Raw genomic sequence first — 13,437 nt, forward strand, 5'->3', positions numbered from 1 at the left:
GTGCCGTCAAAGAGCCCACTGCTTTTGGTATGCAAATCTGGTTTCCCTCAAAGGTGAGGGGATGCCAACCCAGCCCCCTGCCCAACTCCATTTGGTGCCTAGGCATTTGGGATAATTAGTAGTCAGAGAGGAGTGTCCATCCTCTGACCAGTTCCACCCAAAGGTGAGCTACCTGATGTGGACACGAAATTTGAAAGTCTGCTTTCTGCGTGATGGCAGAAATAAGAACTCTTGGACAGGATTATGCCCACTCCCTACAGGAAGTGGTCATATAGGGGGCATAATGACCCCAAGGGGTATGTAGCGTATCGGCTACTACCATACACTCCTCTGGCACCAGAAAAAATCAGATCCTGCTGATCTGAAAGAAGAAGATGGACCCTGAGGAGTCGCAAAAGCAGGAACAGAAGACCAGTAGCTGACTGTGCCCCAGCCCCGCCGGCCTGCCTGCCTGCTGTCCTTGACAATTGCTCCAAAGACAATGTCCTGCAACTGCCTGTGCCTCCAAAAGCTTGGGAGGACTGCCAGCCTTCAACTAAGACCCAGGAACTTCTGTGGAGTAGCGGAGCTGCTCCGCTGCATCCTGCAGGCATTACAGAAGAACTGTGATGACTTTGGACTGCCAAAACAAGACACCGGAAATCACCCTGTGCCCCTAGCCTGAGTTGAACTGGGCCAACAGTGCCAGCGTGATCCACTGACCCTCCAGAGATAAAGCCCATCTTGGGTTTGCCAACTGTGGGCTTCCGGACGCCGCCTGCAGCCCCTTTGTGTAGGTCCCCCTCTATTGCAAGTGGCCCAGTGACAAAAACCTAACACCTCAGAACATCTCTACACCCGGCTACCTTGGCCCGAGGAGAGTAAGACAAAAGGTGTCCCTACGTCCCTGAGCATGGTGAGACCTAGGTCCCCTTGTTGGTTCATCTGGTCCCAGCTTGCAACATCCAACTGGACTGTTCCCTATAGGATGACATAAGGGCACCTGATGCTGAAAAGCACCTCTGTACCCGGACACCCCCATGCCTCCTGAAGTGACCTGTTGATGCTGCCTTGGACCTGCCCCATACTCACCTTAAGATCGGAAGATTGGTCCTGTAAGTTGCTTTAAAGTACCTGTATGCAGTATATGCCTTTCCTCCATAGGATTACCCCACCGTTTCAGAAATTGCAGTGTTGACTTTTCAAACCTGTAAAAATTCATAACTCAAAGTACTTACCTGATTATGATGATCTTGGAGCCTAAAATTATATAAAGAATAGTGTTTTTTAGAATATAGCGTGGATGTCCTTATTGAGTCGTGTATCATATACTGGCTGTGTGCATGCAGCAAATGTCTAACACTCTTCTCCGATAAGCCTAATGCTGCTCGACCACACAACCCTCTCGCAGAGCACCTTGGGATTGCTAGAGCAAGCACATGTCCACTTCTAAGGGAATATCTGAACTCTTTGCACAGTATACCTATTTTTGGCACACTATATAAAGAGCCAGCTTCCTACAGCTACAAAATTCAGTGTTTGTCTTTAATGAAGATCATCACAATGGAGAGATGCATGCAAATACCGTTTTTCAGTTCTGATAGATGGCATTTACAGTTCTCTTCCAGGGGATCCTCATCAATAGTCATAAACATTGAATATTCCCGCACTTGTGCGGGGACCCCGGAGCATATATAAAATATATACACATTATACATGTGTAACAAACAGTCATGCAGGCTATCATGTTAAAAACAGGCTAAAATGCTTTATTTCTATGAAGTTTTTTTTTTTTTTTTTTTTTAATTTTTTTTTTAAATACAATAGAGCATAAATAAGTACCCAAGCTCCTAAAACTAGGCTTGGGGAAGTAAGCAGTAGCAAACTCTAGTGAAAAAATAGAGAAAACTGCATTGAAAAACAATGAAGCATTCTTAGCCAATAGGCTGCATGTAGGTTAACACAGGAGAACCATAAACACTTTGGCACTGTGCCTTTAAGACCCTGAGCACCTCCAGTATCCCACCATGCCTCAGGGGTGAAGGAAAGGTGACAGTTGGTTCACAGTTAGGTCAGTTCTTTTTTCCGGCTTCTTCTGAGAGGATCCTGGAGCATTGAGCTCTCAGTTTTTCTGAGTTTTCCTCAGAAAAATTCTTTAAAAAAGCGTTTTTTTCACTTTTCACTCGACAAGTAACATCTTTGTCTGAGCTCAACTGGGTCGGCCTCAACTGGACCTCTTCGCAGACGATGTAAACAGGAAATGCCCAGACTTCGCATCCAGGTTCTACCGTCCAGGATCTCGAGGGAATGCCCTGTTGATCGACTGGTCAGGGACATTTCTTTACGCTTTTCCTCCGATTCCCCTCATTCCGGCAGTGATCAGCAAACTTTACGGATCCAGGACCAGAATGATTCTTATAGCGCCACAATGGCCTCGACAATTCTGGTACACGGATCTCCTCAACCTGTCGGAAAAACCTCACAGGAGGCTGCCGTGCAGACCGGATCTTCTGAGCAGAATGGAGGGCAGGATTCTGCATCCCAACCTACCCTCTCTGAGCTTAACAGCATGGCTCCTGAATTCCTGCAGTATGGGCACCTAGGACTCTCGCAGGAGTGCATGAACATCTTGAAAGAGTCCAAACGGCCTTCCACGCGGCGTTCCTACGCTTTTAAGTGGAAGAGATTCTACATATGGTGCTGTCAGCAAGGCCATAATCCCATACGGGCGCAGGAGGACGTCATACTGTCCTATTTGCTTCACCTAGCGAAATCCGGTCTGCAGGTATCATCTATTAAGGTACATTTGTCTGCTATTACTGCCTATCGCAAGTCACCTTCTCAGGAATCCTTCTTTACGAAACCTGTAGTCAAGGATTTCTTAGAAGGTTTGAAGAAAGTTTTTCCGCCAATTCGGAGGCCGCCTCCTCCGTGGGAATTGAACATAGTCCTAGCAAAACTTATGGGCCCTCCTTTCGAGCCTATCCATAAGGCCTCCTTACAACACCTTACGTGGAAAACGGCTTTTCTGGTGGCCATTACTTCAGCGAGGAGGGTCAGTGAGATCCAGGCCTTGTCTGCAAAAGAACCGTACACGGTTTTTCATGACAATAGAGTAGTTCTACGAACTCACCCATCTTTCCTTCCGAAGGTGGTGTCAGAATTCCATATTTATCAGACCATAACTTTACCGACGTTCTTTCCCAATCCGGAAACTCCGGCTGAGAAAGCATTGCACTCATTAGACTTGAAAAGAGTGCTGAAATTTTATCTGGACAAGACAAAATCGATTAGACACTCTAACCGCTTGTTTGTGAACTATGGTCATTTAAGGACAGGAGAAGCAGCATCTAAGCGAACAATATCAAGATGGATAGTCTCTTGTATTGTTAATACTTACCAGCTAGCTAATAGACAATTGCTAGCGCGGCCTAGAGCGCATTCCACAAGGGGAAAAGCGGCTACTGCTGCTCTCCTTAACAATGTTCCTATATCTGAGATTTGTAAGGCTGCTACATGGAAGTCTGTCCATACTTTTACAAGACATTATTGTTTAGACTCAGATGCAAGAGCGGATGCCCAAGTGGGGCAGGCCTCTCTAAGGAATTTATTTGCGTAAGACATGTCTATTCCTGCACTTCTATCGGACAGTCCGCTGGGTTTAGGGATGGGCTTGCTAATCTATTCAATGTTTATGACTATTGATGAGGATCCCCTGGAAGAGAAGGATAAGTTACTTACCTGTAAATCCTAGTTCTCTTCCAGGGGTATCCTCATCAAAGTCATAAACAACCCACCCTCCTCCCCGGACACACGTCTACTGGAAGTGCAGGACAGACAGTATTTTGATTCAATTATACAAATTGTCACCGTAAAAAGAACTGACCTAACTGTGAACCAACTGTCACCTTTCCTTCACCCCTGAGGCATGGTGGGATACTGGAGGTGCTCAGGGTCTTAAAGGCACAGTGCCAAAGTTTTTATGGTTCTCCTGTGTTAACCTACATGCAGCCTATTGGCTAAGAATGCTTCATTGTTTTTCAATGCAGTTTTCTCTATTTTTTCACTAGAGTTTGCTACTGCTTACTTCCCCAAGCCTAGTTTTAGGAGCTTGGGTACTTATTTATGCTCTATTGTAGTATTTAAAAAAATAAATAAAAAAAAAAACTTCATAGAAATAAAGCATTTTAGCCTGTTTTTAACATGATAGCCTGCATGACTGTTTGTTACACATGTATAATGTGTATATATTTTATATATGCTCCGGGGTCCCCGCACAAGGGTGGGAATATTCAATGTTTATGACTTTGATGAGGATACCCCTGGAAGAGAACTAGGATTTACAGGTAAGTAACTTATCCTTCTTAGATTCTAGCTCAGCCGTGCTATGACCCTTACTTTAATGCTAATGGTGATAATTTTTGTTTGTAGGAGGATGAGGATCCTAACAAAGGTGATCAAAGCAGATCAGTTGATTCGGGGGAGGATAATGTTACAGAACAGACCAACCATATAATAATTCCAAGTTATGCCTCCTGGTTTGATTACAACTGGTAAGTCACTTATTAGTGTACTGTCATGTAACACGTAGAAAAGGGGACAAGTTATACATTCTGGTGCAATGATCCCTTCGTACGCCTACTAGGAAAGTATCACACTGGTGTAATGTGATGTAATGTGATGCTTCCTCCAAGTCCTGCCCTTTCCACACTATGGCCATGTTCTTTTCCTTACATCTCTCGCACTGTTCTTTACTTGCTTTACACACATGGCACCTTGCACACTAGTTTAAGATGGAGTAGTGATTTTCAAAATTTCATTTTGCAGTTAATGTTTTACCTACTCCGCAGCTATATTACTGAACACAAGGCAATCTAATGGCCCTTTAGCAGCTTTTTATTTTTTTAAAGCACTTGTGAAGAGCGTGTTAGAAGTGATGCTCCACCTACATCATTGTCTCCACACCTGCTGGTTTTGTACCTGTGTTCCATACTCGTCTACATAGAACACCCCTTTCTCCCACAGAATAGACCCTACTCATCACAACTTGAGCTGCTTATTTGTGTATATCTTGCCACTGGATTTTTATAATTGTTTTTGAATAGTATGTCTATAACATGAATCTTTCCACTGGAAAACAGAATTGCCTTTTCTTAAACTAAGAAAAAAACAATAAAATTGTGGGAAGAAAAATCTTCGCCAGGTCCCAGCAAATTATACAGTGAAAAAGTCCAGGTGTCATTATCAGAATGAAAGGATGTAGAAGACCTAAATCTACAGAGCTTTCTGAAGGCTAAAAGGTTGGAATGCAGACAGATGTCTCAGAATAAAAAAAAACAGAAGGCTTTTTTCCAACACACTCCTGCAAGACATTTCTGTTAGGAGTCATACCCGTCGAGTACTCTTAGAATTTCCTGCAAATTAAAATCATGCAACTGAAATGTTTTTTTTTGTGTGTGTAAATAGAGGACCTAAATGGCTGTGCTGCAGACCTAGATACTGCTCTCTTTTACGTATCAGTACCAAACTGGTTGGAATGGGGTTACTTGATACTTGTTTTGTCACCAAACATTCAGCTAGAGAGACAAGTAGGCCACTGCTTTTATATATGAAGATTAATTTGGAAGAATAGTCAGAATTACAATACCATGGATGGAGAATAGAATACTGGCTTCAACAACAGATATGAAATAGTGAATTTTTTCACTTTTTGAAAACAGACATGGTCACTGCGAGAGAGGACAAAATATCACCTTGTACGTAGTGGGAAAGCCTTTATAAGGAAGTTTGACAAGATAGTGCTTGAAGAACAATGCCTTAAACTAGAATTAGATATATTCATGCAAGCTTCCGAATTGTGAAGAGCTGAATATTTGATCATTATCGGTTCAAGGAGCATCACATTTTTAAATAAATATCTATGTTTCCATACGTTCAAGGGGATTTTTAATGCGGCTATGTAGTGAGAGAACCCATATCTCTCATGACTCTTCCCCACTCTTGCAGCAGCACTAAGTTTTTTTTTTATTATTGAAGTATTTCACATGTCTTCAAATCCCCTTGAGAAACTTAGGCTTAAGGTCCTCCTGGAAAAACGTCTGTACCCTGCCCACAGCGGACTACACCTTAGTTGCATAAACATGCCATGAATGCACCTCACCATTGATCCCTTGGCCGTTTGGTCCGTGACCATCCTGACATTCAGGGATCCAAGGTAGCTGACACTAGCACAGAAGAGGTAAAGGTTTCACCATAGTTGGACAATGTCCTTCTCTACATCACTTATCCCCCAAGAACGATCTTTGGTGTCTTCCAGACCTTTGAGACATGTGGTAACTACTCTGGGTGTAAAATAAACTGGGGGAAGTCAGTGCTTTGCCTACCATGTGTCCCTGAAACTGACTGCCCTCCCTCAGATTAAAAGTGAAGATAGAGGGTTTTAAATACCTTTGAATCTGTGTGACCCCACATAGGGAGCTATGCTTGACCAGGAACTTGGGGTGGGTAATGCAGAGTTTCAGGAAGATGCTGCGCAATGGCGTGGATTACCCCTGACGATCCTGGGGAAGGCGGCCAGTTTCAAAATAATTACACTTCCCAAACTCCCTTATGCTCTCCAGAACATGTTCTACAGTTCCAGAGGAAATGTTCACCAAAATAGATGGGAGTTTAGAACCCTATTATGGAGCAAGGGTCACCCCAGAATACCACAAAGGAAGTTGCAGTGCAACCCCTATAATGGCAGGATTGTCCTACTTGATGTTAGGGCTTACTATTTGGCTGCTTATTTGGTAAATATAAACAACTGGATATTTGCACCTCAGAACGACTCAACATATTGGTTGGAGTGGGCTAAGTTGCAGATGTGATCACGCCTGCATTACATGTATGAAGGGTAAGGAATCAGTCAGTTGCTGCCAGCTACGCAGGTAGCACTGGAGGCATGGTTTAAAGCCACCAGATGTATAGGATGAGTGCATAAAGTGACCAGAGATAGTCTTTGTGAGAAGGGGTGATGATGCGGGAACTAGGGAAGCTGAGAGGATTTGATGCCTTGGACACCAATAAGGATTTCCAGGATTTGTGATCTCTTAGAAAGTGGAGACCTTATGTCATTCCTCTCAAAAGGAATAACAGTTAAACCTTACCCAATACCTAAAATATGTGCAGTTGTACCATGCATTGCAGGCCAAGGGGGCTGAGAGAAGTTGACATACCTGACTGTGCTCCTCTACAGTGTAGGCTACTCATGGAAGAGCTTGAGAGGGAGGCAGCCCCCTAAACAATAAAATGCCTGACATGTGAGAAAGGTGGGTGAGGGATGCGGGAGAGTTGGGTGATTCCGACTGGGAGGCTGCCCTAGTGAACACACAGGAGGTCACCTTAAAGACTAGATTTAAGCTAATACAGCTCAAGAAACTACACTGGGTTTTCTTTGACCAGGGGAGATTGCATAAAATGGGGAAAGCTCTATCCCCAGACTGTGTAAGATGCAATTGTGACAGAGGAACTTTGCTGCACACATTATGGGGCTGCCAGGCCACTCAGGCCTACTGTACCAAGATAGTACGAGAATTATGGAACATACTGGGAGTCGCTATCCCGCTGGTATTTTAAATGATATAGATGTCCCATGAGCTGAACACTCCTCTCGCCTGAACACGACTGTTTAGTGGTGGCAAAGAGAGATCTTGGCAGATATTGTGTGTGTTTGTTGCAGTGGGGTGTGGAAGTCCCTACTTTACAAGATTGGAGGAGGAGAATGAAGACGTATATGCCCACGGATAAAGTCACCAAAAAAGTAGGGGGAGTCCCTGCAAATTTTATAATGTCTGGAGAAACTGGATAAAATATTATGATTTGAACCTATTGATGGCGGGTATCCTGCCCTTGTATGTTTTTCTGGACAGGCTTTAACTTTCCTTGCAAGCCCACTGGAGGTTTATGTATTTTTTATGTAATGCGCCAGAGCTGGTCTCTGATGTAAAGGCGACACTCTTGACACAGCTAATGAGACTAGCAGAAGTGGCATCATTATCTACAATGTGGGATTACCGGCCTTTTCACCTGTACCCCTTTTAATGGTTGACTTACTCTCCTTTTCATGTGAAGTCTTTGCAAAGCTAATGGTTGGCTTTGCCCAAAGGTGGTAGTGTCACTTTCTTAGTATGTGCAGGCTTTGATCTCCTTACATTACTAAGGATAGTGACTTTGGGCCAGACGTACAAAGCAAAGGGCTAGCTATTTCCACATAGCGATTTTATCCAAATCGCTGTTTGAAAATCGCTATTCCTTATGTATGAAACATTTTGTTTCACACTTGCGATTCCTCGGGGGTCTCAATTCGATCTACCTCATGAATATTAATGAGAGAGGTTGCAATTTTTCGACCCATTAGTAATCGCTGGTGGCCTGCTAGGGTCATGTCTGTGATTGCTTTTTAGTAAAGGAAACTTTTTTTTTTTTTTTTTTAACACAGTCTTTTCCCTTTAATGGAAATGGAATGTGTTTAAAAAGGAAAACAATGAAACTTTAAAGTTTCATTTTTTAAGATTAGGCAGTAGTCCGTGGAACCACCGCTTGCTCTTAAAAAATGTTTTTGCAGCATCTACGAGGGGAGGGATTCCATGGGGGTCCCCTTACAGTTGTGAATGCATTTCCACGAACTGTGAGTTGGTGGTAAAATATCAAGGTTTTGCAACCGCTTTTCGGTCGCAAAATCTTGATACATAAGGCTGGAAATCGCAAGTTGGAAGCGATGTCCCAAACATTCCCCTTCCAAAATAGTGGTTTCTACACCCAAAGTGTGATTCTGGGGAATTGTAGTCTGGGTAATTATATCTTCGGTAAAGCATTCTTGCTGTCACTTAACCGGCCGACTTTGTTAATTGGGCCATTTGCGACGGCAAAAACGCTTTGTACGTATGGCTTTAGGCTCTATTGTAGTCAAATGTTTTCTGTAATTTCCAGAGTTGCTTGCGTTGTTGTGGTTAGGTTTTCTCATTGAGCTCATTCAGGGCTGCTGAGCCATTGGAAATCATGGCCGTAGTGACAATGCCAATTCTCGCTGCCCCATGAAGCATTTTCTAACAATATCCTACATTGGATTTTTCATGTACTCAAATGCTTGAATCACTCCTCCTCATCAGGGTGGCAATCTCCAGTAAGATTCGCTGGTACTCTCCACTATAGATGTGCTTGTTTCAGACGTTTCATAACTAGGACTGCCATCCTATGAGCCTTATCTGTGTATTTAATGGGTGGCTGTAGATACACATGCTCTGCATATTTAGGCCTCGAAAAATCATCACCCACTCTTTATGGAGAGTCCAATTTTATCAGGTTGAGCTATTTTTAGCACCTAATTGTCTGCTCTGGCGAGTGAACGTAAGCTGGAAAGGAACAGGTGTTCTGTTCATTCAGGAAGTGAATGAGCAATGAAGACCCCTTTAAATCTTGTTTTTATCTGGGCACGATTGCTGTCTGTTCAAGAACAGAGATCAATTGTCAGTTTGTCATTTTACTAACTGTTGCTTGTCCTGGAAAATTATGTTTACTTTTCTTTCTCTTATTATAGTTAGAGATTTTTGACAAGTGAGCTGTCTGACAATGATTCTGAAACAAAATGCTGTAAGATGTCCGTTTTAACAAATGTAACAACCAAAGATTTAAATAGGAGCAAAACAAATCAGAACACTTTACTTGCTGATGTGCAAATGACAAATATTTGCAGAACCAATTTCCACACATTGTACACTGTATAGTTTTATCAGTAAAATCACATCAGTGGGAAATATTGTAGCCATTTCAATGGAAAATCTGCTGATTGCTAATAAGTGTGATACCACTTCATGCTTCAGGTATGTTTTTATAAAAAAATAAAAAAGTTTGTAAACATGATTTGAGAAACATTTCTGCCCCCACCCTGATGACTATGCTGTTAATGAACTTAGAGGTAAGTCAGCAGTTGGGTATCCTATATGTGGCTAGATTTGTATTGCATATGGAGCAAAAGTTTAGTCTATTAAACAAAAGTGTTTTTTGTAGAGCAGACATGCTGAACTTGCGTGTTTCAACGTTCTCCCGTAGGTGATATTGAAGAATATGGCAGCACAGTTAATAAAAATATTTTCCCATAGGCACATACTTTGAAACAAATATGTGGGTCAGGGGCAGTATAATTAGGTGAAGTAGATTATTTAAATCCCTAGACCTGCAGGCCTGGTAACATTTTTATGATTTGTCTGGTATTCCTGGTAATCTAGTATTAGGCTCGGATAATTGCAACTTGTTTTTCTTCAAAGAAGTCTTTCGAGTCACTGTAGGAAGCTGTTCCTTTATATAGTGGACCAAAACGAGGTACACTGTGTAAAGAGTCCAAGCAAGCCCCCAAAGAATTATTGAGGCAGAAATTACACCCCAAATGTTCTCTTTTGTGGTAGTGTGGGAGAGTAATTAGGTATATCAGAGGGTAGTGCTAAGCATGTTTTGCACACACAAGGCAGTAAGCAAGACACATACTCAGTAAAAAAAAAAAAAATCTCACACCAATTTATAAAAATAAAGCATACATTTATATCAATTTTGATACCAAGATCATCAGAATCAGGTTAGTACTTTTCGAGTTATGAATTTTTACAGTTTTCAAAAGCAGACAGTGCTTTTTTTGCAGCTGTTATGTTATCCTATGGGAGAAAAACATATACAAATATAAACATGTGCTGGTACTTAGCAGAGGCTTTCAGGACCTATCATCTGTACTTAAGTTAAGTATGGGGCGAGGGCCAAGGCAGCACCAACAGGTCACTTCAGGAGGCACTGGGGCATCTGGGTGCAGAGGTGCTTTTCGGTCTCTGGTGCCTTAATGTTATCCTATCGGAAGAAACAGACACTGCATATGGATACTTACCAGCAACTTACACAACTGTTCTTCTGGAGTTTAGGTGAATATGGGGCAAGGTCCAGGGCCACACACAACAGTTCACCTCAGGGGTCCTCTGGGGCGTTTGGGTGCAGAGGTGTTATGGCATTGGGTGCCCCATTCACTTCAGTGGAGATTGGTTTAGTCAGAAAGAGGCTGCAAGCAGGGACTGAGCAGCCAGTACAGGGGAGTTCACAGCGGGGTGGGGTGGGGCGGGGCTTGACTGGTAAAATCCTCTGGCACGTAGGGACACAGTTGGCCCACTTGTCCTTGGGGTCTGGGGCTCAGGTGCAGTGGTGTCATTTGGCATGGGGGGGGGGATGGGTGGAGGACGACTGGTGCAGGGTATACTTACGGTTGGAGGGGGCCTGCAGAAAGAGCATGCAGGCTGTGTCGGGAAGTCCACTCTTTACAAACCCAAGGTGGGTTTTGGATCTGGAGGGCCTGGGGACCACACTGGCATCATTGGCCCACTTCAACTCAGGCTAGGGGGCATGGCCAGTGCTGCTGTCTGGTATTGGTGGTCTGGAGTCCTTGTGAGTCTAATTTGGTTCCTGCATGGTGCAGGGAAGTAGCTCTGCTTCTCCATGGGAGATCCTGGTTACTTATTGGAGTGCTGGCAGTCCTCCCAGGCTTTTGGAGGAAGAACACATGCAGGACTAGTTGTCTTTGGCACAGTTGTCTCAGACAGCAGGCCGGCCGGGATTGGGGCAAAATCAGTTTCTGCTCCTCAGTTCTTGCTTTTTGCAGCTCTTGTCCTTCTTCTGTAGTCAAGCGAATATGAGGTCCGGCTATCAGTGAGCCCCCTAAATACTCAGTTTGGGGGCATGAAGGGTAGTAGCCAATAGGCTACTTACCCCTAGGGTCTCTAAGCCCCCTTGATGACCACTTCCTTTCTGGAGTGGCATCGCCCTGTCCCAGATGTTTGATATCAAATATTCCTGTTTTTAGTGAAGCCATCATGTAGTTGGGAAACACATATAGACCAGTGTCTAGGAATTGTCTAAGACATAGGGTCATATTTGCTTATGCAAAAATGCCCTCACCTGTAATATAATACACCCTGCCTTTGGGCAGTAAGGCCTGCTGTAGGGGTGATCTGCAAGCATTACATGCAGTGTTTGGGGACATGGCACAAGCGGGTGTGCGCCATGTCGTGTTTTCACTTTTTGGAGCACCTTGCCATGAAGTCTGCAGTGGCAGTCTTTATGAATTTGATGCTGGGTCCCTTAGAGTGGCACAAGCTGTGCTGGAGCATTTGGAGGATCCTCTGTAGTACCCCTGCCCTAGGTACCTGAGGCACGATCTACTAGGGACTTGAACTGCTAAAAGGGCCTGGGCACTTGGGGGATCAAGTGACCAGGCATCTTGTTTTGGGGAAGCAACACTAGACCTGAGAACATGGTTAGCTGAACCCAGTGCTCTTTAGTCAAAGTTGCATCAAAAACCAGGAAAAGGTAGGGGGCTTCTGCAACCAGAATCCAGTTTCCTACAGTTGTGAGGTTTTGGTGACTCCTTATCTGGTCGTGTATGTTCATGGGCACCTACTCCATTGTTAAATTGTTTTTCTTTGTCATATAGTTTGAACATGTCGCCGTTGCTCCAGGTCTTGAAGAGTTTGTTGGTTCTTGCTGTGGCCCTGGAGTCTGCTGCGTTATATCCTGTTGCCAAAAGGCGTTTTTGTTAATAATGCACCTGCTTCACTCTTCGATTCCATCGTCATCGAGTGACTGGGCCATTGCGTGCTCCAGACCACCTTCCGAGAATGAAGAATGGCTTGAGGTGATGGAACAGATTCCCTACAGAAGATGCCTGCACTTCCATCTAAATACGGCTGGGTTGATTTCCATGCCATCTGCAATCTCTGCCTCTTGCTGGACCACCAGTGGGCCATTCCAAATCTTGCTCGGCATTCTGCATCAAGAAAACCCTACATCAATGATGAGAAAGGCTGTTTGCCCACAGCAGAATGGCCAAGTTCTCTTCAGAAACCAGGACATCTTTGGTGAGGCTGATATGCACCGAAGATTAGGAATCATGTTGACCTCCTGACCTTTCAGCACACAAACCCATTCCTGAGATCATAGACTCTGACGTCCCAAAGCCAGTGTAGGAAGAACTTGGTCAACACCAAAGCAGGGCCACCTAAGCCAACAAAGGATCCTTCCAGGAGCCTCCACTCTCAACAAGCCTAGAGTCAGGACTCTTGTCTGGCCTGGTACCTCTCCCTTCATCACCTTCACCGTCCACCTCCACCCTTTCCCTATCCTTCTCCCACTCCCTCCATTTCCCTCTCCTGCTCCCCATCCATCTCCCTCGCCTCCAACTTCTCCTTTTTCCCTCCACCACCCATTTCAACACCTCCTGCCTACATCATGCCATCCATCTCTCCCTCTCTACCACCCTCACCTTATACACCACCCTCTTCCTCCCTCTTCCGCACCCTTTTCCTCTTCAGCTTCCTCTTCAGCTCCCTCTCCAGCACCCTCTCCCTCTCCAGCACCCTTACCCTCTTCACCACCCCCTTCCTCTCCCCT

The 13,437-nt window shown here is 44.2% G+C and overlaps 1 protein-coding gene across 5 annotated transcripts in view; it reads left to right on the forward strand.

The window, feature by feature from the left end:
* Nucleotides 1-13,437, forward strand: part of SMARCC1 (SWI/SNF related BAF chromatin remodeling complex subunit C1) — an 845,345-nt gene that overhangs the window by 297,534 nt on the left and 534,374 nt on the right. For all 5 annotated transcript variants that reach the window (XM_069210868.1, XM_069210871.1, XM_069210870.1 and 2 more), the window contains exon 14: nt 4,411-4,532. In XM_069210868.1, coding sequence (XP_069066969.1) covers nt 4,411-4,532 — 122 coding nt within the window. The remainder of the gene's footprint in view (nt 1-4,410; nt 4,533-13,437) is intronic.

Source organism: Pleurodeles waltl, chromosome 10 (assembly GCF_031143425.1).
Source record: "Pleurodeles waltl isolate 20211129_DDA chromosome 10, aPleWal1.hap1.20221129, whole genome shotgun sequence".
Taxonomy (NCBI): Eukaryota; Metazoa; Chordata; class Amphibia; order Caudata; family Salamandridae; genus Pleurodeles; species Pleurodeles waltl.